Here is a 24,639-nt window from a genome sequence, read left to right on the forward strand (position 1 = left end):
TCTCAGAGTTTTCGAAGCCAATGGTTGATTAAATTGATTCTTGGAGGAGATTTTGGATCCGGGAGGCCACCAGACTTCTAGCTAGTGACAGTTACCTGGTGTGTTTGTCTCCAACTTGGCCTAGACTTCTAACATCACACTTCCTGAGGAGGAGAAGGAGGAGGAGGGAAAATTGGCTTTGAGTAATTACTCTGGCAATATGCAGATTGGATTGCATTTGCATATTTGGCACTTGGCAATTCTGAAAGGTCCCTGAAAATGAATGATAATAGATGTGGGGCTGCCAAGGATTTTCTGCCCAGAAAATATTCTTAATTGGTGACAAAGGGTTTCTAGATGGTTTTGGGGAAGAATTGTCGATGATATAAGGGTCAACAAACTTGGCAACTTTTAAGACTTGTGGACATCAATTCCCAGAATTCTCCAGCCAGCTGAAGTCTACAAGTCTTAAAAGTTGCCAGGTTTGGAGATCCCTGTTCTATGATACTGCTAAGCTTGTAAGCCGCCCTGAGTCTTCGGAGAAGGGCGGGATATAAATGGAATTAAAATAAATAAAAAAATAAATGATCTGAGGCTAGAACTGTCCACGGCTACCTGAATCCCATCAGGCCCTCTATTCAGATTTCCCACCCAGAACATCTGCAGTAGTAACTCTATCTCCTGTGGACAACCCCTGAATGAAAGCATCAAGACTAACGTTCTCAACTTTTGCTTTTTAGGGTTTAGAGTCCGTTGAGACTTTCTTCTATGGGATCCACTTGAGTGAGGAAGTCTTCAAGTTAAGAGGAGAGGGAGTCCAACTGCGTTAGGCTTCAACTTCCATCATCATCCTCAGCCAAGAGAGCCTCTGAAGTCTGGGAACAGCATCCCCCAGGTTGGAAAAAGCTGTTCTCAGCTGACATTGTTGTATCTACGCTGATTCTTTAGCTGCTTGTCGTAGGTTTGCAATTGGCTGCCTTTCTAACTTACTGAGATTGGTAGTCCCTGAGAAAGCAGATCCACAAGGAAGAATCAAAATGACAGAGTTAAATAATCAAATAGTTTCCATGTTTGTGGAAGCAAGGCAGGCCTGGGCAATCTGCCTTTTTGTCTCGCTCAAAGCGTCCAACAATGCACCTGGGCTAATCTCTGAAGGGCATTTTGAGCCTGACTTGCCTTGTAGCCTTGAATGTTTCCGTTCTGGCTGTCGACGGGAGGGGGGTCCCAGGTGATCTCCAGCTGGCTTGCAGACACGGCACTGATGTGGATATTCTGGGGAGGCATTGCGGGAGCTTGGAAAAGAAAGAGGAGAGAAGAGATTGGGTCAACATTGAGGAGGCACTGATTCAGCAGGCATCAAAGCCAGAGGGAAGGAGGTGAACTCAACGGACCAAACGATTGCCCTGCCTTAGATTTCTCAGGCTTTGCTGCTGTCCCCAGTATTATCTTTAGAAACCCTGCCATCATCTCCAAAAGAATTCATTTGCCAAATTCTTTCATCAATTTTACAATATCTATCCTTCCTCCTCCCTCCCTCACTCCCTCCCTCCCTCCCTCCCTCCCTCCTTCCTCCCTTTTGATGCCGCTCCCAGGTCCTGCCAGTCCTTCTCCTATAATTGGCCTTATTAAACTTCCTTCCTTCCTTCCTTCCTTCCTTCCTTCCTTCCTTCCTTCCTTCCTTCCTTCCCTTCCTTCCTTCCCTTCCTTCATCCCTCCCTCTCCCATATCTTTCCTTCCTCCCTCCATCCCTCCCTCCTTCCTTCCTTCCTTCCTTCCTTCCTTCCTTCCTTCCTTCCTTCCTTCCTTCCTTCCTTCTTTCCTTCCCTCCCTCCCTCCCTCTCCCATCTCCTTCCTTCCTTCCCTTCCCTTCCTCCCTCATTCCTCTTTTCCTTTCTTCCTCCCTCCCTCCCCTCCCCTTCCCTCCCCTTCCCTCATCTTTCCTTTCCTTTCCTTCCCTCATCTTTCCTTTCCTTTCCTTTCCTTTCCTTTCCTTTCCTTTCCTTTCCTTTCCTTTCCTTTCCTTTCCTTTCCTTTCCTTTCCTTTCCTTTCCTTTCCTTTCCTTTCCTTTCCTTTCCCTTCCCTTCCTTTCCTTTCCTTTCCTTTCCTTTCCTTTCCTTTCCTTTCCTTTCCTCTCCTCTCCTCTCCTCCCCTCCCCTTCCCTCCTCTTCCCTTTCCCCTTCCCTTCCCTTTCCTTTCCTTTCCTTTCCCTTCTTTGGAGACGCATGCTTTCGGTACCCCAAACCGATATGAGCGTGGATAACCAGAGGCAAGCAGCTCTTCCACGGTAGCTAAGAGAGCCAAGCGCAAACCCTTTCTGGCCTGCTAAGGGGGTGCCAACAGCCCCTCTCCACAGTGCCGGAGAGCAGAACTCGATGCTCATTCAAAGCCCCACAAATGGCATCACAGACCGTTTGCTACTCAACATGTAGGTCCAATTATCTCCCCCTCTGGTGGCTTCTTCCTTTACCGGCTCTGACCTTCATAAGGCACGTTATGATTATATATTTTTATATTTCCTCCTCCATTTCTCTCCGGGGTTATAAAATAAAATAGTAATTAACACCCACTCTGCCTGACACCAACTATTTATTTTGTTCTAACTGTGCTGCTTCCTTATTACTACTGCCCACCCTGCCGTTAATGGAAATGTTAATAACCAGCGCCAGGTTGTTGTGACAGATGCTTGGGCTCATTATCAGAAATTCTTATTTACCGCTCCATTAAACGATAGAATCACACACCCAAAAGAGATTGGGGGGGGACAAGGGGGGGTGAGAGAAAAGGGGAAAAAAAGAAACAATTCCATGAAACTAACTGGGAAGAATTGGAGCAATTGTGTTGGTCATCCAAAACATAGATAGATAGATAGATAGATAGATAGATAGATAGATAGATAGATAGATAGATAGATAGATAGATATAGATAGATGGATACATAGACTGATATGATAGAGATGATAGATAGATAGATAGATAGATAGATAGATAGATAGATAGATAGATAGATAGATAGATAGATAGATAGATAGATAGATAGAGATAGATAGAGATAGATAGATAGATAGATAGATAGATAGATAGAGATAGATAGATAGATAGATAGATAGATAGATAGATACATAGACTGATATGATAGAGATGATAGATAGATAGATAGATAGATAGATAGATAGATAGAGATGATAGATAGATAGATAGATAGATAGATAGATAGATAGATAGATAGAGATGATAGATAGATAGAGATAGATAGATAGATAGATAGATAGAGATAGATAGATAGATAGATAGATAGATAGATAGATAGATAGATACATAGACTGATATGATAGAGATGATAGATAGATAGATAGATAGATAGATAGATAGATAGATAAAGATAGATAGATAGATAGATAGATAGATAGATAGATAGATAGATAATTAAGTGAATTGACCATAGCAAATATATAAAACTCCTAAAAAATATAAAGAAATACAAAGAAAACAATAGAACATGTTCCTAACAAGTCATCAACCCTACAGTTAACCCCAGTTTGATCTAGGTATTATGCTCTCTTTGTGATGGCCTTTGAAATAAAGGATGCAAACCGTCAATAAAAAGACTTGGCATGCATGACACGTTGGCCCTTTGCAAGGTAGGGAAAAAAGGTTAAAAAGCAAAATGTAAAAAAGCATAGCAATTGGGAGGAAGAGGAAGGAAGGAAGGAGGGAGGGAGGGAGGAAGGAAAAAGGGAGGGAGAAAGGAAGGGAGGAGAGAGAGAAAGAAGGAGGGAGGGAGAGAAGGAAGGGAGGGGAGAAGGGAAGGATTAAATGATAGTGATGATACTAATTAAGTGACTATTCTTTTATGAACATGTTTTCTCAAGCTAGGAGAGATTCCAATTCCTTGGGCTGCTCACCGAACACACCTTACAGATACTGAAAATGACAGATATATTTGATGCACAAGGCAGGGGAAAAAAAATGCTCAGCCCCCTCCTCTCCAGATATATAAAACGCCCCCTCTCTACCCCACCTTTTCTTTGAGCACAGCGTGAAAGCAACCCCACCTCCCACTTTCTTTATCCTTGCACAAACCCAAGAAATGAATTCGACTTTTTAACGTCGGTTTTAAGAGCACAAGTCTTTTCCCTCCACAGAATGGATTGTCGGCGCTTCCTGGTTTTTCTCTCTTTGTCAGTGGCGAGAAAGAAGCATCCACATGGATTTTTCTTAAATAACTTTTAATCCCGAAAATCTTTTTTCTCTCCCCCCCCCCCCGGTGGATAAAAAAGAGACACCCCACCCCCCCGCGGGGGTGTTACACAAGCAGGAGAGGAAATTGCTTCTTTTCCACTTTGCTGGCTCGATTGACAGCTGGGGGCTACATTGATAGATGAATGATTCAAAGAAAGCGAGATGAATTAAGGGCTGATTTTCAACAAGAGGCTCATCGATTGTACCCTTGTTCCCAAACTGGGTGCCTGCAGCACAAGTGCATCTTTTTATATGCTTATTCTTGCGCTTCTCAATTCAGATGTGCTCCAGCTGTTTGGTAAGCTAAAAGGCTGACGCTCGGTTCTCATCAGCGAACAGCCAGGTCTTCAGAAGAAGGATGGGTTTTAGGGTTGGTTTATTTGTTTGGTCTACATGCTGCTGAATTTATTTTTATTTTTTTATTTTTTATTTTATTTAATTGATGGGGAGAGCAGCTCATTTCTCTTTTCAAGGAAGCAGAACCTTTGGAAATATTTCTGGGGTTCTTCGAAGAACAGCGGGGTCCTGGTTGATGCTGACCACTTGGGTTGAGGACGATGGCTTGCTGTAGAAAAGCAGGCTGAGCTGGAAGGCGGGGTTAAATGTGCTATCAGTTCAGTGTCATTACATTGCCATAAAAGACCCAAGTCCAGCACCCCATGAATTCTGTTGACCCTTATCTATGAGTGCCAATTTAGCTTTGACTGCTAGTTGACCAGATTGTTGCGTGTAGGTAGCAATAATAAAATTCTTCAGTGCTTTGAACTCAGTGAGTGTTCCTGGTTCTTTTGCACCTGACATTTATAGACATATTAATATTTATCTGTAGTTTAGAACAGCAATCTCTCTCCTCCAAAGGATGAACAAGTTTTGGTTCTCCAAGCCCTGCTGGATTACAACTTCTCTTGGCCATGATGTGGAAACAGCTGGCTTTTATAAAGCATAATGCACCCATGCTCCATCCATGTTCAGGAACATCATTCTTTGGTGAATAGACCAGGAGGCACATTTCCCCCCCCCCAGCTCCTCTGCTTTTCCGAGGTGTGGTGGACTCCATAAAACTTGATTTCACCTGGTCTACTTGCATGCTTTTGGAGATTAAAATGGCACCACCCTAAACACGTGTGAGCTGTTGAAATCAGAGCAGTTAGTTAATTGACTTGTTTTATCTACACAATTTAACATAGTTGCCTCTTCTTCGGGGAGCAGTTCTGGAATCAAAGCTGTTAATCAGGCAGTTATTAAGGAGAGCAGAGACAAATCCAACGCCTTACCTAGGCAACAAGGAAGTTCCTGGGTAATTTGCCCAGGAATTCTCTGCATCATTGCCTAAAACAGCCCTCGTGGTGGGAGATGGGGGAACTTTCTGAATTATTTCAGCAGTCAGGAAGTGCAAAAGAAAAAGTGCTACTTCTATTAATAATGTCAGAAGTGTAGAATATGTTCTTAAAGGCAAATTCAGAGGAAGGTTGATTTTGTGACTACACAGATATGAGAAACCAACCTTTGGACTTCAGAAATACTTTTGTAGGAGATGACGGGGTTGAGCTCAAGGGAGGGGTCAAGAGTGTCATCAGTTTCGAGTCCCTTTGTGTCCAGCCCATCCTGAATCCCACTGACTCTTACCTACCGGCAATGCTCTTTGACCATTAGTAGTTCAAGTTGTTGTAGAAAGCTTACGTTTGCAATAAACCTGTCTTCATCTGAACCATGTTGGCTCCTGGTTTCCTGAGCTTGACAAATTTACATAGACTATGTGGAGAAAAAAGTCTCCAAGCAAGGATTCAGCTTGTCGGGGGGACATCAGCATGGCAAGGCTCTCAAACTTTATGAGCGGTCTCTTCAGACTAATGATCTGCAGTTCCTCTCTTGTCTTCCATCTGGAGGTGAGGAAGGAAGATCGATAAGCTTCCTGAGGGCCACTTGGGCCAACCCTGGAACCAATGAGGCTGAATTCTAAGCAAAAGTGAAAAATTCTACATGAAAGTGGTTAACAGTTCAGAAGAAGTGGCTTTCCAGTGGGAACCAGACAATTCCAAAGCTATTTCTTTCATGTTTTCTTTCTGCAGGCCACAGCTGAGGCTGGGGCGGACTTGACCCACACCCTACTGGACAACATCAAATTCCTTTGGTGTGGAGGTGGGCACACGGTGCCTTCTAGCTGCACAAGATCACAAACCCAAGCGCTTAACCAAGAGTTAAACGCGCAGCCGTACCTCCTCCGCCACGCAACCCATTGGAGTCATGCTGAGCGCTGCTCATGAGTCATATTAACAGCTCAATGAGCTTTTAATGAAGCACTCAGCTGCTGCAGCAGCCGGACCAAAGCAAATGATTGCTTTGCATTTCCAATCTTATCAGTGAGGAATTAAGGGTGGCAGATAAAAGACTTCAACGAACAGTCTCGATGGGTTTTCTTGGCGTTTTAAGACTGAGGACTTGCAAATTGGTCTGGGAGCAGAATGTGGACTCTGCAAACCTTCTTTGCTCTCAATAAACCTGGTGGACATTGGAGGACCTTAAGAAGCTGCAAGTTCGCTGGGATCACGCAGCTGCCCTTAGGTAGGTACTCTCAGGTCCTGGGGGAAAAAGATGCCTTCATTTAAGGCAGGGGTGTCCAACCATGGCAATTTTAAGAGCTGTGGACTTCAACTCCCAGAATTCCCCGGCCAGCCATGCTGCAAGTTGAAGTTAAAGTCCACATGTCTTAAAGTCTTAAAAGTTGCTAAGGTTGGACACCCCTAGTTTAAAGGTGTTCCCAGGAGATGCTGAACGCACACATCATTTTGATGTGCATAATGTTGTCGGAATGCAGGGTACTATAAATCTAAGGCCACTGCACATTTCCACTGCAGAAGGAGACCAGGGTAGCTTCTGTTTAGAAAAGATTAAAATGGAACCGAGGCACAAAAGTCAATTTTTATTTATCCTTCTCCCTTTTCTTTCTCTAAGTGACTTTCTGCTTTCCTTCAACTGTCCCCGAGAATCCCGCGCTCGTGTTCATTATCTAGGCTGCTGGCAGATGTCCTTGGACCACTTTCTGCTCCTTCGTAGCCAACCTGTTCCACCCCAGACCCTCTGGGGAAATCAGGGGACATTATTTCCTGGGCTCTGTCCTGAAAAAGCAAGCCTACTGCAATTTATTTATTTGATTTGTCTCCTGCCTTTCTCATCTCCTGGCTGACAAGAGATAAAATAGGACTTCTTTTAAGAAAGCCAACAAACAGATGCGCAATTGATGTCGAAGGTAGGAAAACAAGTCAGGGAACGAGCGCACCAGAATGTTTCCATAGCCACATGGGTTTGCCAGCAATAGGGAAGCAAATAATTACAGTGAATGGGAGGACGACGTGTTTGTTTTCGGTTCGTTCAAGACGAGGACAGAAGAGTTTGGCTGGAGGCAGAGATCACTTGCTCCTTTCCAGCCCTTTTCCTCCATGCTACGCCAAAGTCCTGTTGTGTTGATTGGCATGGCTTCCTTTTTTTGCCTAACAAAAACAGACTCACACAAGAAGTTGCCTCCTGCAAGGCAGTGGTTAACATGGGTCAGGTAAGCAGGTGCATTCACAAGGAGGATCAGTTTCCTGCTTCCCTGCCCCTTTCCATCAAAGGAAGCCTGCGTCAAAGCTCCTTATAATTTCTTTTTTGGTAAAAATGAAAAAGACGAGAAAAGTGGTGATACAGTTCCGGGTTGCGTCTTCTCTCATGAATTGTGAAGGTTTGAGTGTGTCATCATCGGCGAAGAGGACCTGTTTTGTTGAGGCATTGTGTAGCGGCTGTCCAGATGAAATTGAAGACGCTAGCACAAGATTGTAGTCTTTTTAAAAATATATAAATAGATATATTTAATATTCACACCTACAACATCATCATCATCGTCATCCATAAATAAACAACACACGATAGCCAGCAACACAGGAACGTCATGAGGTAAATTAATCAGTATACAGAACATGCAGAAGCAAAAAGGCGGGAAAAAAGGGAAACGCCCCCGTTATACTTGCAGCAACCAATCACAGCATAGATTGTCTCATGCATGAGTCAGCACTCTCTAACTCAGGGGTCTTCAAACTTGGCCCTTTTATGACTTGTGGACTTCAACTCCCAGAATTCCTCAGCCAGGCATGCTGGCTGAGGAATTCTGGGAGTTGAAGTCCACAAGTCATAAAAGGACCAAGTTTGAAGACCCCTGCTCTAACTAATCAACTACAACTGTGTGTTCTGGCCTATTGTACACTTTACTGTTCCAGCTACTAAATTCAATATTCTAACACGTTTCACTCTTATTGTCATTTTTAGAGCGGCAGATTTATGACTACTACTACTTCTTCTTCTATGATGATGATGATGATGATGATGATGATGATGGAAAGGCAGCAGCAGAAGCCCTTTTGTGAAATCACCTGAAACCTCTCTCTTCTACCATCACCCCATTAATACCAATATTAGCCTGAGCAAATTAACACCAGATAATTTATTTCTGAAAGATAACTTTTCATTTATATGTATAGCGTGCTCCCATTTCTCCTCCTCTCTGAGGTTCTCAAGATGGTTATCTTGCATGCTTTCAGATTTCTGCTTACCTGCTTCTCCAACATAGACTTCCACAGGGGCGCTGCCCGGGCTTTCCCCAATAATGTTGTATGCTGTCATGACCACTTCATACCTCTTGTACTTTTTCAGCTCTAGAAATGTAAATAATTTGCATTACTGACTAGCATCCTCTTTAACAATCCCCAGTAGAATTTCCCAGCTCTTGTCCTCCTGAAGAATACCAGGGGATCACAGTTCCAAGAAGTGGTTGAACATCTTTTACTTGCAACTCCTAGGATGATACTTTCTAGAAAAAAGACAGCTGGACCAGTGTCTCTCAACCTTGGTAGCTTGAAGATGGGTGGAAGTCTGGGAGTTGAAGTCCACACGTTGGTCGGGGAACTCTGGGAGTTGAAGTCCACTCTTCTGAGAGTTGGAGTACACTCATCTTCAAGTGCCAAGGTGGAGAAACATTGCCCCAGATGATAAAAAAATAAATCTTTGAGAAATGGTCTGCTTTGAATATGCCAATCTTAAAGATGCCCATGTCTGCAGACTCTCGGATGAGACATCCATGGGTGGGCCTCTCCTCACCAACCTGCACGTTATTACTGGAGGAAGCTGTCTGGGCTGACGGAGGAAACTGGCTGATAGACAACCATCGTTTGATTCATCAGAAGATCTACCCAGCTGGACGACAGTCCAAACGAGTCTTCTGTAAACAGCTCCAGTGCTAAGCTTGCCTCTTAAAATAAATCCGACGTCAAAGCTACCATACCCAGCTTGGTATTTTGGGGGGAGGGGGGGGAAGCGATGGAGGATTTATTAGAGAATAAAAAAAAGCATAAACTTGGGAGATTTAGTGGAGTGAGACTGCAATGTCTTTCTTATGCTGCAATCACCAACACCGACGTTCAGTTGCAACCCTTTGTGAGCTAAAACAAGGAAGCTGCATTGACAGATACAAGAAAGGAATGACAGCACACTGCAACACATTAAAGAAACCAAACCAAACCTGGACAGGGAGAGGAAAGAAAGTGTGTGCCTGTGTGTGTGTGTGTGTCTGTCTGTCTGTCTCTCTGTGTGTGTGTATGAGAGAGAGAGAGAGAGAGAGAGAGAGGGAGGGAGGGAGGGAGAGAGAGAGAGAGAGAGGGAGGGAGGGAGAGAGAGAGAGAGAGAGAGAGAGAGAGAGGGAGGGAGGGAGGGAGAGAGAGAGAGGGAGGGAGGGAGGGAGAGAGAGAGAGAGAGGGAGGGAGGGAGAGAGAGAGAGAGAGAGAGGGAGGGAGGGAGGGAGGGAGGGAGGGAGAGAGAGGGAGGGAGAGAGAGAGAGAGAGAGAGAGAGAGGGAGGGAGGGAGGGAGGGAGGGAGAGAGAGAGGGAGGGAGGGAGGGAGGGAGGGAGGGAGAGGGAGAGAGAGAGAGAGAGAGAGAGGAGAGAGAGAGAGAGAGAGAGAGAGAGAGAGAGAGAGAGAGAGAGATTCCGACTGTGGTGTAATTAATAACCAAACAAGCATGCTAGCAAGAAGACCAAATTTCATGCTTTTTACCCCAGAGGCCTTTGCATCATCCTTGAAGTTCTGGGGATTTGCATATTCAAATCAGGCCACCTATCTTGACGGAGAATATGGATCAACGGAGGAAGCCCACCAGCAAAACACAACTTGGGAGCTTTGCTGGAAATCTCCGAGAACAGGGCCGGTCTCTGTTCAGAGGCGTTTTACTTGAAAATTCGTTTTGGTTTTTTTTTTTCCTGCGGCGTGTGAACTACCCTTCAGCTCTGCCAGCACCACCGTTGCCTTTCCTTGCAAAGTCTCTTCCCAGGAAAGGGTTCTCTGCCAGATTGATAATGAGGCCCTTCTAATTTCAGATTTCCTAAAGTGCTCGCAAAAATTCTGCCCACGTAACTCAGTCAGACACCGGTGTGTTGCCTGCCGGTTCCAGGTAGACAGACAGCTGATGGTATCTAATTTACTGCTTACATTTTGTCAGCATAATAAATAAAACCACTTGATGTATTGTAGGAAACTGACAGTTTTATGGGAATCTGAAACTCCCGCCAGTTAATACACAAGGACTTTTTTTTTCCCCCACCACCTTGCTTGCAAGGGATGTGATGTATTTCCAAGCAATCTGCAGGAGAAGGGCATTGGGGCATGGCAGTATTTGGGGAGGGGGTGTGTGTCCAGGGGCCATGCTAGAGTAGAACTGTAGTGTAGTGGGCAGAGCTTATGGATGTTCGTGAGGGATGGAAGCTGAGAAGGTTGAGGGGTTAGTATGAAAACGGAACTGGAGATGCCGGCAGTGTATTGTGGGCTGGGGGGAGGCTAGGATTCTCAAGAACCAGAATCTAAGGTGTAGAGGACCACCTAGCTCAGACACAGCACCTGCAACACACCTGGTTCACCCAAGGTGACCCTTTTCCAAGAGGACACTTTTCTGAACCCTGCACCAAGCTTCCCCAGCACCTTTTAATTTGGTCCTGAAGTCATAATAATCATACGCATAATAGTAAAGTTGGAAGGGACCTTGGAGGTCATCTAGTCCAACCCCCTGCTCAGGGCAGGAAACCCTATACCATTTCGGACAAATGGCTGTCCAGTCTCTTCTTAAAAACCTCCAGTGTTGGAGCATTCGCAGTTTCTGGAGGCAGGTTGTTCCATGGGTTAATTGTCCTCACTGTCAGGAGGTTTCTCCTTAGCTCCAGGTTGCTTCTCTCCTTGATGAGTTTCCATCCGTTGTTTCTTGTCCGGCCTTCGGGCACTTTGGAGAATAGCTTGACTCCCTCCTATCTTTCCTGAGATACTGGAATATGGCTATCATGTCCTTGTCCTTCTCTTCATTAAACTAGAAAGTCTTAAAGATTTCCCCTGTCCAGTCATATCTGACTCTAGGGCAGGGGTAGGCAACGTTGGCTCTTTGATGACTCGTGGACTTCAACGTGGCTGGCTCAGGAATTCTGGGAATTGAAGTCCACGAGTCACCAAAGAGCCAAGGTTGCCTACCCCTGCTCCAGGGGGATGGTGCTCATCTCTCTTTCCTAGCCGAGGGAGCCAGTGTTGTCTGAAGACATTTCCATGATTACGTGGCCAGAATGACTATATGCAGAGGAACGCTGGTACCTTCCCACCAAAGTGGTACCTATTGATCTACTTGCATTTGCCTGCTTTTGAACTGCTAGATGGACAGGAGCTGGGGCAAGAACGGAAGCTAATCATGTCGTGTGGCGCCCGGCTCTCGAACCCGGCTCTCCAGCTTTCCAGCCCTGCAAGGGGTTACATCAATGAGTACTCCTAATTAACTTACTTGTTAATTCGTAGGTTGTTAAGTCCGAGCTGCTGTTCACAGCCTGGAAGATGCTTTGGGCTATGCAAGGAAAAGCAAAGAATCAAAGGACAAGGTTAGCAGTTATTGCCAATTCCACAGGGTTCCAGCAGTTTGAGGTGATGGTGTTTGGTGCAGGCAAAGTTCAAGGCAAAGACAACCCCCCAACCCCCCCCCAGCCCCCTGGCTATATAAGTCAGCCCCCTTCCCAGAGAACATGCTGAAAGATCCTCAAACTGGAGGGCTTACTCAATTATCTTACCACACAGAAAGAAATTATGGAGATGGATGCTATAAAGCAATGAGAAATGTCTGGAGAACCAGTGAGCCAAAACAACTCTGTTCTAAGGAGAAGAGAAAGAGGAGATTTCTCTAGGAGCTTTTTATTCTTAGGCCTTCCAATGTGAGGACAGTATCCATCCATCCATCCATCCATCCATCCATCCATCCATCCTATCCATCCATCCATGTTCCTAGCCATCCCTCCATCTCGCCATGCCTCCATTCCTTCCTCCCTCCCTCCAAATCCTCCCTCCCAGTTATTACACTGGTGGTTGCTAAAGTCTTGTGGTTGTGTCCAATTTCTTTAAAGGACTTGAAACACGTACTGTATATTCCCAATTCTAGCCTTTTGGTTCCCACTGCAAAGTCCAGCTTCTTGAGAACGCTGCAGACACAATTGGGGTCCTGGTATGGAAGAAGTTCTGGTCATCTCTTCTTCCTTGCCTTTCACTCCTTCCTTGCCCTTCCTTGCCCCCCCCCAAAAAAGATTAATTTGATGTATTAGGAATGCTAGTTCTGGATACCAGATTTACAACCAAGACTCAAACTGGAGGGAAAAAGCAGAAAGCAAGAAATGAGAGAGGTTGGCTAAAAGAGAGAAGAGAGAAAAACCCCATTGGATCAGTTGCCAGTCAGACCACCAGCTAGTAGAATAAATTTGAGAGCATGCACATTTTTTTTTTCCATTCTCCATCCACTGTTTTAATATTTGTTCATCTGATTGCAAATGAGAAACCATTCATCACACATTAAAACAGCCCAGATAATTGGCTCCATACCTGTAATTTCTGCTCGCAAAGCTGATGGGTTTTTAAGGACTTTGGACTCTGTTCCTGATCCGGTGTTTTCAGGTTCCAGCTCCCGATAATAAATACGATATCCCAAAAGAAGGCCGTTCAGACTCTCTACTTTTGGAGGCTGCAAAAAATGCCCATGAACAGGGTTAAGTTGCGACATGTCTCTGATAATTCACACACACAAAAAATGCCAGTAAGAAATAGTCACATGTATTTCTAGACGATGATGATATATCTGGGTGTTGGTTCAAAATATTTTGCTGCATCACACGATCAAAACTTCCATTTGGAATATCTTGCAAAGTTGAGATGCTGTGGAGAGATTATCCATCAACCTGGACAGGACATCTCTAATGATCTTTGGAGTCAAGAGACAAGCTGAGATGAATAGACCAGGATCAATGGGGAGGATGTTGAGGTACAATCTGCAAACTCAGTCTTGAAGAGCTCTTTGGAGGGCTCTCAAAGAAGGTCTCCTCAGCCCAACGACGTTCACCCACTGGTGTCAGGGTGGTGGAACATCAGTTTCCTTAAGGAACAGCAGCCATCTCCTGTCTTCTGATGATCTTCTGAAATTGTCCCCGTGAATTAGACACCTCGCAAGTGTAGAAAGATTGAGAAGGATCCAGAGAGGCAATTTCCTATGCTGACACAGGTTATTCATCAGGATTTAGCTAGGCAAGCTCAAGAAGTCAATCAAGGTGACAAAGTTGGCTTTCCTTCAACATTCCAGCCACAGGGCTGCTCCTGAGGTAATCTGCTTCATCTCAAACTTTACGGAGTTGATCTCTCAGGGCCCAGTTCTTATCACTCTCAAGGGGGTGGGAGTAAGGAGCTACATCATTAATCTGCAGCACGCCTTAACTTTGATTTATTGTTCTCCGTCCCCTAATTTCAGCTCAGTGGTCTCCAGAACATACCTTTTGTACACTGCTAAGCCCTTTGCTTGCGGCCACGTTTTCTGATAGTCTGGGAGAATATCCCTTATGTTCACTTAATTAAAAACTAGATATGAAGGGGAGGGGATTGAGAAAAGGCGATTTGATTAGAATCTAAGGGGGGAAATACACCACCATACCAATGGATGAGTCTTTTTCCATAATCAAGGTTGTGATATTGAAGGCCCCACAGCATTCCCCGCTCCCCAAAATTATTCTCCTTCCTGTCCTTCATACCAACTTTCTTGAGACATATCATCTGGTCCACATTTCAAAAGCCAGCAAAGGCTCTCTCTCTCTCTCTCTCTCTCTCTCTCTCTCTCTCTCTCTCTCTCTCTCTCTCTCTCTCTCTCTCTCTCTCTCCTCTCCTCTCCTCTCCTCGCTCCTCCTCCTCCTCTCTCTCTTCTCTTCTCTTCTCTTCTCTTCTCTTCTCTTCTCTCCTCTCCTCTCCTCTCTTCTCTCTTCTCCCTCCCTCCCTCTCTCTCCTCTTCTCTTTCTCTCCTCTCCTCTCCTCTCCTCCTCTCTTCTCTTCTCTTCTCTTCTCTTCTCTTCTCTTCTCTTCTCTTCTCTTCTCTTCTCTTCTCTTCTCTTCTCTTCTCTTCTCTTCTCTTCTCTTCTCTTCTCTTCTCCTCTCTCTTCTCTTCTCTTCTCTTCTCTTCTCTTCTCTTCTCTTCTCTTCTCTTCTCTTCTCTCCTCTCCTCTTCTCTCTCTCTCTCTCTCTCTTCTCCTCTCTCTCTCCCTCCCTCCCTCTCTCTCTCTCTCTCTCTCTCTCTCTCTCTGCAGCAGCCTGTGTCTGATCTCAGATTCAGAAGCTATTAAGCGAGCCAGCACAAAGGAACCTGGGATAAATGGCACGAGATGACATTTCCTTCTTTCCTTGACAGTTTTATTTCTGCCCTGGAAAAGGTAGTCTAGCAAAAGGTCACGGCATCTTGCTCTTATCCATCTTTCATGAGTAAAAACATTCAGGTTTTGATGTAAAGGATTATTTAGGATTTCCTAACGATCTCTGAGAGAGGCCCAGAGGAACTGCGGAAGGCCCAGGAAACTATTATGATTCAAAGGGACGATAACAACCGTTGTGTTTACACTGTGAAATTGGGATAAATTCCAGATTAAGGGAAGGAACGAGTGAGAACAAAGCTGGCAAGTTAACTTCCATGCAGAACGGGACAGGAAAATCGGGATTTTTGATGGCAAGGACTTTCTTGTTGTTAGCGATGGGTATGAAATTAAGGAGTGAAATGCTGGATGCATTGGCATTTAATTCTCCAGCAAAGCAATAAAATATTACCTTATGCCCACCTGTGTTTCATCCACATTTAACTGGAGTTTCAAATTATTTTACCTTTTTTTAAAATTTGAAAACTATAGAGCCCAGACTGCTGAGTGCCCCAATAATGTAAGCGTGGTAATGACATGTAATTGCCTTCAATTCCCTAGATGCAGCTCAGATGCAAGTCTTCCATTAGGTTTTCATGAAATAAAAGGTGCCTAATTATCTCAACTACCACCTATTTCGCATTCATTATCCACCCCAAATCTATCAACAGGATCAACCTTTAATGAGATGTGCACCATCGCGTTGTCCTTCATGTGCGTTACTGAAATTCCATTGTATGCCTGAATGAGGGGCAAGTGGCTGATTGGTACTTACGTTTGGTTCCTTAGTTAAAAACTGTCAAAATGTCTCGCATTTGTTTAACATGTTGTAACAGAGTGTGATTGCACCACGAACTGGGCTTCCTGTGCAATCAGGAAGACCGACACAAACTCTACACGACAAAGTGGCTGTCATGAAGCGAAGAGGAAGAGATAGGAGAAGAGCAGGCAGAGATAGAGGGCGGAGTTAAATGCCTCATTAGTTTGGAATCCTTGCATTGCCCAAGAGATCTAAGTCCAGAGCCCTTGAATTCCGTTGACTCTTATCTCGCGCCAATTTAGTGCTGACCATTAGTTGACTGGATTCTTGTGTATGGGCTGACGTAATCTTTTGTGCTTGGACTTAAGGAATGATCCTGTTTTTTTGTGCCTGACAAACCATGTCAGTCTCCCAGCCTGTTCTCAAATCCACAGGTCCTGTGTGATCTCAGGGAAATTGCATTGTGATGCTGTGCCTTGCAGGACTGGAAGAATGGAAGATATCTTCCAGTCCTATCAGAAGGTATCAGCTTGGTCCACGCGATGGCGTGGAATATCCAAACAATTTGAGACAAAGGGCAAAATGTTGTCATTTTTACATTGCAGTTGTCTTGTTTTTGCTTTTAGAAATCCAGATTTGTGTGTGAATCTGGCTGTCCTTACTGCATTTCTTTAAAACAAACAAAGAAAAGCAGCCACCAGGGCCTCTATTAACCTGATGATATTTTAACACTGGCATCTGTAAAGGAGGATTGAAGTGTTCCAGGAGTTATACTAATGACTTATTTCACACATGGAAGTTTTCTATGATTGATCCCAGGGATCATCTCCTGGTTATTGGAATCCAGGCTTCCGGGCTATCTTTCTACTCACCTGCCACTGTATTAGAACCGAAGATGTTGTGTATGGGGTCACAGACACGGAACCTGGCGGTTCATCTGGAACTAGAAAAAGAGAAAGAAAAAAAACCAGATATGGAGGTGAGAAATGTGTTACTTGGCCATACAGCTCTATAGCTGAATGACAGAGGGGTGCAGGATCACTCCCACCTTGGGAGGTCCAGAAGCTCTGGCCTGTTCAGGGGAATGTGTGTCTATGCCCATCTTTTTCAATTTTGGCAACTTCAAGATGGGTGGACTTCAACTCTCTAGCTTTGCTGGCTGGGGAATTCTGGTTTATGCACTCAAGGTGCAGACATAAAACTCAGGGCAAGAAATCTCTTGATGAGTATAATTTACAAGAACTTAGAAATGCCTTGAAGTAGAATTCAAAAGTTTCATCAACCTAATGTAGCCTTCCTTGAAAAGCAAGAGGGCTCCAGTAGTCTTTGCATTGGGTTTCCTGAGCTGGCTTATCGGGAAGAACAAACATCTAAATATGGTCCTAGGGACCCAAGAATTCATTTTGGTTGGTTGCACCAAGAGCCTTGGTGGAGCAGTGGGCTAATGCCTCCTTAAGTAACACCAGCTGCCTGCAATTAGTGCAGGTTCGAGTCCCACCAGGCTCAAGGTTGACTCAGCCTTCCATCCTTCCAAGGTAGGTAAAAATGAGGACCCAGATTGTTGGGGGCAATAAGCTGACTTTGTAATAATGCCGCTTGGGAGGGGTGTGAAAGCCCTAATAAGCAGGCATATACATAGAATGAAGGCTACTGCTAAGCTTGTAAGCCGCCCTGAGTCTTCGGAGAAGGGCGGGATATAAATGGAATTAAAATAAAATAAATAAAAATAAATAAATATTCAACTCCTAAATGGACATCGTTGGGAATAAACATCTAGGTGAGGTTCCTGAATGATGTCTATGAAGATTCTCAGTCATCCAGGTCAGGGTTGTCCCAAAGGTGCTTTTTCAAAAGGCAGCTGGACCCTGTGAGGGATACAGCACCACCTGTCTCCTGTTTACAGGTCCAAGGAGATTCCACACCCATCTGAGGGCACCGGAAAAAAAAACCCAGGTAGCCTCAATGGCTCTCAGAGAGAGCGCCAACGACCAGATGACTGCAAGAAATAGAACTCCTTCTATTCTCCACCATTCAGTCAGAACCGAGGAAGCTTCTTGGATGAGAAGCGAAACGTCTTTGGGCAAACCGTTGCCTTTTGAAAAAGCACCGTCCTGAATGGTGGCGAAAGAGGCACCCCAAGGAAGAAGCTGGCTGCTTGCTGTGGTCCTCACCATCTTGCAGTGTAGTGACTGCCTCCGTCTCGGCACCGAAATTGCTGTCTCCGACATCGTTGGTGGCTTTCAGGCGCAGCTTGTAAGAGGTGAAAGGGTTCAACCTGCACGGGAGGACATTTAAAAAAATAAAATAAAAAATCAACCTTTGCCTCATTTTGTTACGGTTCCCATAATCTATGGGGAAGGCAGCATGGCCCCATCTAAAATGTTCTGGATTACAACTCCCAGGAGTGCTAACGATGCCATCTCGGTTGGAATTTATGGAAATTGTCGACCCAAAGACCTGAAAGACCTCAGTTATTTGTATGGCCTCTTTTGGATTTAAGTTCACTTAGCTACGCTCTCTCTAAATCTATTAGTGGGCGAAAGAATTAGTTTGAAAGAGGGCATTGTGAACAGCTAATTAAAGAGCGATAATTTACTATTACCACGCTAATATTATAATCTTTTTTTTTTTTTGCTTCAAACGCTGAAGTACCGGAGGTTATTGCTGAGAGCTTGTTTGAGATAAGAACAGGGTTTACAAGACTTTTCCCCACCACCCCCTTAAAAATAAAGCCTGCCAAATGTATTACTGTTAAAGCCACTCATTAATATTCTAATGTAGCCCAGCATTATACGGTTCGTGTGTGTGTGTGTGTGTGTGTGTGTGTGTGTGTGTGTGAAAGCAATCATCACAAACTCAAATGAATCATACACGGATGTGTTGTAGATAGAGGCTTCTTGGCTACTTTTCTCGGCGAATCTGAGTGACGCCTTTTGCAGTGATCAAAGATTATCTACCGCTGGTTGCCTACCTGGGAGAGATCGGTGGATTTACGCAAGAGCAGGTTGAATGACAGAGGGATAAATGGAATGAGATCCACCTTGGCTAATCTACTAGGCAATGCTCTCTAATCACGGCTGCATCTCCGAGAAGCAGTTATTCCGCTTATTTAACTCGGGCAGAGAGACAGGGGATTCCCTGCAGGATTCCTGCACTCTCAGTGACGGTAAGATATTCAAAGATGGACTTCCAGCTGAGGTGAATTGATCGGAGCTTCCAGCGTAACCAGCAGGAGTTTTTCCTTTCCTGTGACTAACAAGGTCTGCAGGAGTTCAGAGTTGGTCACAATAGGCTGGGCTTATAATCAGCGCGGAAAGCCAGCCAATGCGCAGACCCAACTAAGCAATCCAGAGAGAAGTAGTGAGGACGGGAGATGAAAACATGGGGAGGTAGGATGCTGGGCCCCAGCAGCAGCAGAGGGCTTTGCTTGGGGAGAAGGCCTGTGTTGGAAAAATGCCATATGTTGTCTCCGCTTGGCTTGATATGAGGCAATCGCAACAGTGGGGAACCCCAAGAGCGGGTCTCTGTGCTTCACGACTGCATGTTTGGGAGCCGCTTGTGGAGACGGTGGTTGGAATGTTCCTAGACTTCAGAGCTTCTCCATCCAGGAGGACCTCTAAAGAAATCCTTCTAACGTCCTACTAGCCGTTAGTGCGTGTTGTTCAAAACGACGCATTTGTTGACCAAGTGTGAGATCTTCCCATGGCTGTGCTTCACGCAGGTGGAGCTAGCTCATTAATCTTGGCAACAAGAGTGTTTTTGCTTTGAAGTTGAACAGTAGGGATGTGAAAGCAGGTAAGGGCAAGGACATTCTATCATTCTGTCCTTGAGAAGAGGCAGCCTGGGCAATTGGCACCTCCCAGGGCAAGTCATTTTTCTGAAGAACTCTTCGAGATAAACTCTTTCAGTACTTTGACAGATAAGAATAAGTGGGTATTATAAAGAGGTAGATGATCTGAGGGGATTATTAGCAATAAGACACCAAGTTGCTAAATCTTGAATAGAGCTGGTCACTCACAGCTGCCAAGAAAATGGTACTTATCTTGAAAAACCTTCTGCCGGTTCACCCCTATCTGAAGGTGGAATATAAACATGAGAATGAACAACAGGGAGTCCTTGGGAGACGTTTCTACCACACCTCCTCTACTTCCTGATAAAAGAACTACCACATCCGTGGAAGATGTAAGAAATGGAAACAAAATCGAGGCCAATACACAAGAGGAAGCAAGATCTCCAGATCTTTGGAGGCACCACAGAGGTTGGCCACACAGAAAAGGGCTGAGTTACAAGGAGGACATCCTTAGCTCATCGCATCAGAGGAAACTGCTTGAACAAGTGAGGTCTTCCTGAGCTACTTTTTCCCCCCACACCACAAGGGATCACCTGCTGCCGGCATCAAGTTCCCTTCGTCCTCTGCGCTCCCACAGGGAGGGCCTTCTCAGGGTGCCGGCGGTAAAAGACTGCCGGCGGGTAACACCCAGGGGGAGGGTCTTCTCAGTGGGCACGCCTGCCCTTTGGAACCAGCTGCCCATGGAGCTTAGGACTGCCCCCGACCTCCGTTCATTTTGCCGGGACCTGAAGACCTGGCTCTTCGAGCTCTCTGGCCCAGGCTGAGAGTTTTAATTGGGGTTTTTATATTTTTTCAGGGATTGAATTTAATTTTTTAAAATTGTTTTTTAACTTTTGTATTGATGTTTTTAATCACCTTGTAAACCGCCCTGAGTCCTACGGGAAAGGGCGGTATATAAATTCAATAAAATTCAAATTCAAATTCTCCAAACAGACATAGGCCCAAAGGGCTACAGATCGTGAAGCGGTCCAAAATGGATTAAGGAGAGAACTTGAGGGAGGAAAATCATCTAAGCCAGGGGTCTTCAAACTTGGCCCTTTAATGACATGTGGACTTCAACTCCCAGAATTTCTCAGCCAGCATGCCTGGCTGAGGAATTCTGGGAGTTGAAGTCCACACGTCATAAAAGGGTTGAGTTTGAAGACCCCTGATCTAAGCTATCCCTTTTGGGTGTTCACAAGCTTTTGAATAGTCAGCCTACCAAGGTACTTGTCCAGATGTTTACCCCCAAACCTATTGGAGCTGATACAATAGCAAGGCAGTGGTGAAAGTGGACAAATTTCAAACCAGTGTGTCTTTTTTTCGACAGCGGAGGATTCTTGGCCAGCCACCCTCCCTCTGAACAACTGAAGGATTCATGCTCTTCAACCCCCCAAATCCAAAACTTTCTCTGTCATCCAGGAGGGTTGGGATGTCACCATTAAAGTCCCCAGATATTCAAAAAAGGAGACAAAAGTGGCTTGCATGCCGATTTTTTTGTACTTCTGTATTTTATTGCTTTTATCTCTTTTACCCTGGAATTAGATCCTATATTTTGCCTTCAATTTTTTTATATACGATTGTAAGGCTAATCGATTAATCAGCCACTACATTTAATTCTCTTGCACTGCATGGAGGAGATGGGAGAATTGCCCAGAGGGATTGAAATAGCTGTTTACATGTAGGAAAGAGCTCTGAGTGCTTAAAGATGAGAAATTCTAATGTCAAACAAACAAACATCCTTGATTGAGTAGGCAATGCTCAGGGCTTTAAATAATGAAATTGAAGTCTCTTTAGACAAGATCTTAAAGACATTCAGGTTGGCGTAATTTAGAGCTAATGGAATCTTTCAGCAGAATCTCTAAAAATAAATAATAAATAAATAAATAAATAATTCCCAATCAGACACAATTACTTTTGGGAGTTACAATCCCACACATTCAGAAAGCTCAAGGTTGAAGAGACACTTCTTAGATATGTAAAGATCAATACAAACCGTAACAAGAGATGCATAGGTAGCTGTGGGGAAAGGCAGGCACAGCTGCTTGAAGACAGGGGTGGAAACTAACTTGGTTTGTTTCTCGCGGGCTGGATCCGGGGAGGGTGTGTGTGTCCAGGCTATCACATTCAATTTAGAATTTAGAATAGAATAGAGCTGGAAGGGACCACGGAGGTCTTCTAGTCCAGTCCCCTGCTCAAGCAGGAGAACCTATGCCATCTCAGACAAGTGACTGTCTAGCAGCCTCTTCTTAAAAATCTCCGGGATTTCTGGAGGCAAAGCTGTTCCACTGGTTAATTGTCCTCACCGTCAGGAAGTTTCTCCTTAATTCTAGGTTGAATCTTTCAATCAGAAAAGACTCTTGGATTGGAGAATTCAAGAACCTCCATGATCTTGGAGAAGGACTGGGTCAGTCATGGAGATTAAGTCACTGGCATCTCCAATTAATATCTGCTGGAGGTTGGCAGAACCAGAAATGTGTTTGAGGAAGCTTTGCATCAATGGGACAGAAGGATGGAGGTGAGAATCATGGTGCTGAAAGAGTCCTTGGAAGTCTCCTAGTCCTCTGGGTCACAAAGGGCCGGAAGCAACCAAACAACTGTGTGATAATTCCAGGGCAGGTCCACCTTATCTAGTCATCACAAAAGAAATGTGGGAATGAGCTGGACTGAAAGAAGAATGTTTGGGGTCCATCCCTACAGCCCATCGCAACTCTACCATCACAATTTCTTTTAAAAAAATTCAACACTCCTAATGTAATGCCCCCAAATTCCCTTCCATTGCTCAGCTTTTTTTCAACAGCAAGTCACCGGCAGTTTTAAAACACCTGGATTTCCAACGGCACATTGGGAAGTAGATTAACTGGGAAGTCTCTTTTGCGAGCAGAGTGCAGCTCGAGAGGTGACTGTGGCGAGAATCTTAATGCCAGCCCAATCTAACGAAGGCTGGATAATGCTATTTAAACAGACAGTGTGATCTCTTCCTTCTTCACTATGCGAAGATGGATAAAAACGCCCTCATTTAATCTGAAAATAAGATTTAAACACAGGGGCAGAAACTCAGAACGGGCAGGGGAATGCATGTCAAGAACTTGCTGCAAAAAAAAGGGGGACTGAAGGATTTGCAATGGTTGGCTTTGTTCCTTTCTGCATAGCTGGACAGAGGCTCAGGGGGAAAAAAGAGAGTCTTGCTAATTAACAGACATTAACATGTCTGCGGTTAACATGAGGCATTCTTTCTGAGATTTGCCAGAGAGCAAAAAGGAGACTGTGACTTAGTTCTCGGTCCAACATCACTTCTGGCAAACCTGGGTGAAGGAAGGAATGAACGCAAAGAAGCCCTCGACGCAAGTGAGCCCAAAATATTGGTTGCTAAGCAAGGCAACTGAGTTTTGCCCCCTTTCACGACTTTTCTTGCCATATTTGTTTAGTGAATAATTGAAGTGGTTGATAACACCGTTGTGAAGTCAATCTGGTTTCCCCGTTGACTTTGCTCGTCAGAAGGTTGCAAAAGGGGATTACGTGATGCCAGGACAACGCGATCATCATAAATATGATTCAGTTGCCAAGCACCTGAATTTGGATCGCGTGACCGCGGGGATGTTGCAACAGTCGTAGGTGTGAAAAACTGCCCTAAGTCGCTTTTTTCCAGTGGTATTGTAACTTTGAACAGTCAGTAATCGAACTGTCGTAAGTCAAGGACTATCTGTGTACAGCAAAGAACAAATTGTATTTCTATTAAGAACACATCTTCAAGAGCCAAAATCCTTACCGCATTGCTATGCTACAGCCATTTTTTCATTATTGGGGGTGGGAGGAGTTTCAGCACAAAGCTTTCACACACCTTACTGATGTGCAACCAGCTCTTTTGCATTCAAGAGCAGTTCCACAAGTTCATTTGAAGACTAACTGCAGCAATGTTAATTAGTAGCTGTTATGTACTGGGCTCTTAAAGAATAACATGGGTTGCTGGAGCAGCTAACGGCTCTCCAGCAACCCAGACTACAAGTCTCCAGGGCTATAATTGGCTATCCCTAGGCAGCAATGGTTGATTCAAACCTATTGGCTGCCGCCTAGGGGCTAGACTATATATTGCGGCTAGTTGCAGCCTTTTTCCCAGTACAGTTTCTGCATGAAATAAACTATGAGTTACCTTGTACTCAGCTTCGCGTCTTCATTCCTGCGCCAAAGAACCCGCTATTTAACAGTAGCGGTTTCTTTCTAGCCTTTTGATTACTTCCTGTTCAATGTGGGAGCAACTCTGCGGATAAATAGCATCAGCCTGATATATTAATTATTCTGAGCTTGTTCCTCTCTGTTGGGGGAAGCGGTTTAATCACCTCATTTCTTTTTTTGTGGTTGTCGTTGTCATTCCTTCCTTTTCATCCTTTATTAATTTATTGAAAGTATCGCTGGGGAACAAATTATGAAGCCACCTTCATAACCGTGAAAAAAAGCTAAACCTGGTGGATCTCGGCTATTTATGGGTGATGGGTTAACAGGGAGATTTGGGCCTCAGGACTCTTCAGTCCAGCCTGGAGGTTTGTTTGGTCACAACTTTCTGATCTTGAATTTTACGACCAAAAAAAAAAAGCCGTACGAAAAGGACCACCTGCCCAAGGGGTCTCTTTTTTGCTGCTTTGATCTGAGAAGATATGTTTTGCATCTTCTGTCATCTCCTGATGGAAGTATTTATACGAGACTTACCTGTCAATCAAACAGGAGGTAGCTTTGTGATTGACAGAGGAAGTGTAGGTTTTCCAGTCTCCGTTTGGCAGCTCTTTCAACTGAATGGTAAAGTAACGTATCGGGGAAGAGCCGTCACTTCCAGGGACCCAGTGCAGGTGGAGGCTCCGGGATGTGACTTCAGACTGAGGGACTTTCAATTCCTTGGGAGGGGCCGGCCGTTCTGAAAAAGCAAGACACGGGGCGCTTGTGATTCTTCCAAGAAATCCAGACTGACAGAAATTGGGAATGATGAACGGGAGAACTTCAGAAGCCAGCCGTCTATGGAGGTACTCAACCACCCGAGGTCCAAAGGTCCTTTTCCAAAAGGCAACTAGACTTCCTTGCTGGTTTTGTT

At 44.7% G+C, this 24,639-nt stretch overlaps 1 protein-coding gene and 1 long non-coding RNA gene across 3 annotated transcripts in view; both read right to left on the reverse strand.

Annotated features, from left to right (window-relative positions):
- Positions 1 to 24,639, reverse strand: part of LOC310646477 — a 417,476-nt gene that overhangs the window by 40,992 nt on the left and 351,845 nt on the right. The gene's annotated exons all lie outside the window — the stretch shown is intronic.
- The window catches only part of SDK1 (sidekick cell adhesion molecule 1), a 331,319-nt gene that overhangs the window by 24,445 nt on the left and 282,235 nt on the right, over positions 1 to 24,639 (reverse strand). For both annotated transcript variants that reach the window (XM_083372962.1, XM_083372961.1), the window contains exons 30-36: positions 24,264 to 24,465; positions 17,902 to 18,005; positions 16,603 to 16,673; positions 13,133 to 13,271; positions 12,054 to 12,113; positions 8,803 to 8,904; positions 1,156 to 1,271 (exon numbers count right to left, since the gene is read on the reverse strand). In XM_083372962.1, the coding sequence (XP_083229088.1) occupies positions 1,156 to 1,271; positions 8,803 to 8,904; positions 12,054 to 12,113; positions 13,133 to 13,271; positions 16,603 to 16,673; positions 17,902 to 18,005; positions 24,264 to 24,465 (794 nt within the window). The remainder of the gene's footprint in view (positions 1 to 1,155; positions 1,272 to 8,802; positions 8,905 to 12,053; positions 12,114 to 13,132; positions 13,272 to 16,602; positions 16,674 to 17,901; positions 18,006 to 24,263; positions 24,466 to 24,639) is intronic.

The sequence above is a fragment of the Vipera ursinii genome (assembly GCF_947247035.1).
Source record: "Vipera ursinii genome assembly, chromosome: 13".
Classification (NCBI taxonomy): Eukaryota; Metazoa; Chordata; class Lepidosauria; order Squamata; family Viperidae; genus Vipera; species Vipera ursinii.